Source organism: Dryas octopetala, chromosome 6 (genome assembly GCF_963921425.1).
Source record: "Dryas octopetala chromosome 6, drDryOcto1.1, whole genome shotgun sequence".
NCBI classification, from domain to species: domain Eukaryota; kingdom Viridiplantae; phylum Streptophyta; class Magnoliopsida; order Rosales; family Rosaceae; genus Dryas; species Dryas octopetala.
The window spans coordinates 17,279,344-17,280,379 of NC_141371.1; the positions used below are offsets into that span (position 1 = coordinate 17,279,344).

Sequence of the window (1,036 nt, forward strand, 5' to 3'; positions counted from 1 at the left end):
TCGTTTCTTTTCAACATGCTTATTTGTTTAGGATTATTTCCTGGTTTCAGTCAAACATTATGTAGCCGACAGTCGTCTTTTACCACTCGTTTGCCATAAGATTCTTGTAAGGCTGCTTTAACTTTGTGTCACTACAAATGGATAACTCTACACGTACACACCGACAACCTCACAGGGACAAAATAATATCTTCTTAGTTTGCTATATAAAAGGGGTTTCAGCTTCAGCTTCATCTCATATTCCCATTCCAGATTATCAATCAGTTACCAACCGAAAGAAAGAAGAAGTAAAGTTTCAGAGTAAGTATTAAATGGCGGCCGCGCAATTTACAGTGGAGTTCAACGTGGAAGAGAGTAAGCAGACCACCGAGTGGACAACTTACAAGAACTTCATCGAGGGCTTACGCCCTCGGTTGGGAGTGAGACGTTCACACAATGTTCCCGTCCTTCCACGTCAACAGAATCCACCCAATCAATGGTTCGACATCGTACTGAAAACCAATACCCATTCCATCAAGCTCAGGATCCGAAGCGACAACCTCTACTTGGACGCGTACCAAATGCAAAACTCTAACCAATGGTTGGAGTTCGGGAAAGAACCTTCTCCACATCTAATTCACGGATCCACCTTCCTGGGCTTTGGCAGTAGCTATGGGGACTTGGCACAAGCATGCAATACTAAGGTTGAGGACATCAAACTCGGCCAGAAGACACTCACGAATTCTGTAAGTGAGCTGAGTAGCGCTACTACCAAGGTGAGCCGTGCCCGGAATTTGATCATCGTGATTCAGATGATATGTGAGTCGATTAGGTTTGCTGATATCTCTGATCATTTCGCTAAAACATTCAAAGGCGACGGTGCGCCTCCCGATATGAGGATGCTGACCTTAGAGCGTAGCTGGGAAGGCCTCTCTACCGCGCTGCTCCGTGCCGATGCCAATGCTGAAAAATTCTTTATACTTCCCCAACCCAACGATATGAAAATAGTGACTTCTCTGGATGCGATCAAAGTACTTGGCATCCTGCTCAGTGACTAA

At 45.1% G+C, this 1,036-nt stretch overlaps 1 protein-coding gene across 1 annotated transcript; it reads left to right on the forward strand.

The window, feature by feature from the left end:
• The first annotated feature begins 310 nt into the window (after positions 1–310).
• LOC147282916 (ribosome-inactivating protein charybdin-like) lies at positions 311–1,036 on the forward strand. The gene has a single exon (XM_086248304.1). The coding sequence runs from the start codon at positions 311–313 to the stop codon at positions 1,034–1,036; it is 726 nt and encodes a 241-aa protein (XP_086104430.1).

Bases quoted from the DNA above. Each gene is read 5' to 3' on its own strand.
- LOC147282916 (XM_086248304.1), top strand. From the start codon at position 311: ATGGCGGCCGCGCAATTTACAGTGGAGTTCAACGTGGAAGAGAGTAAG.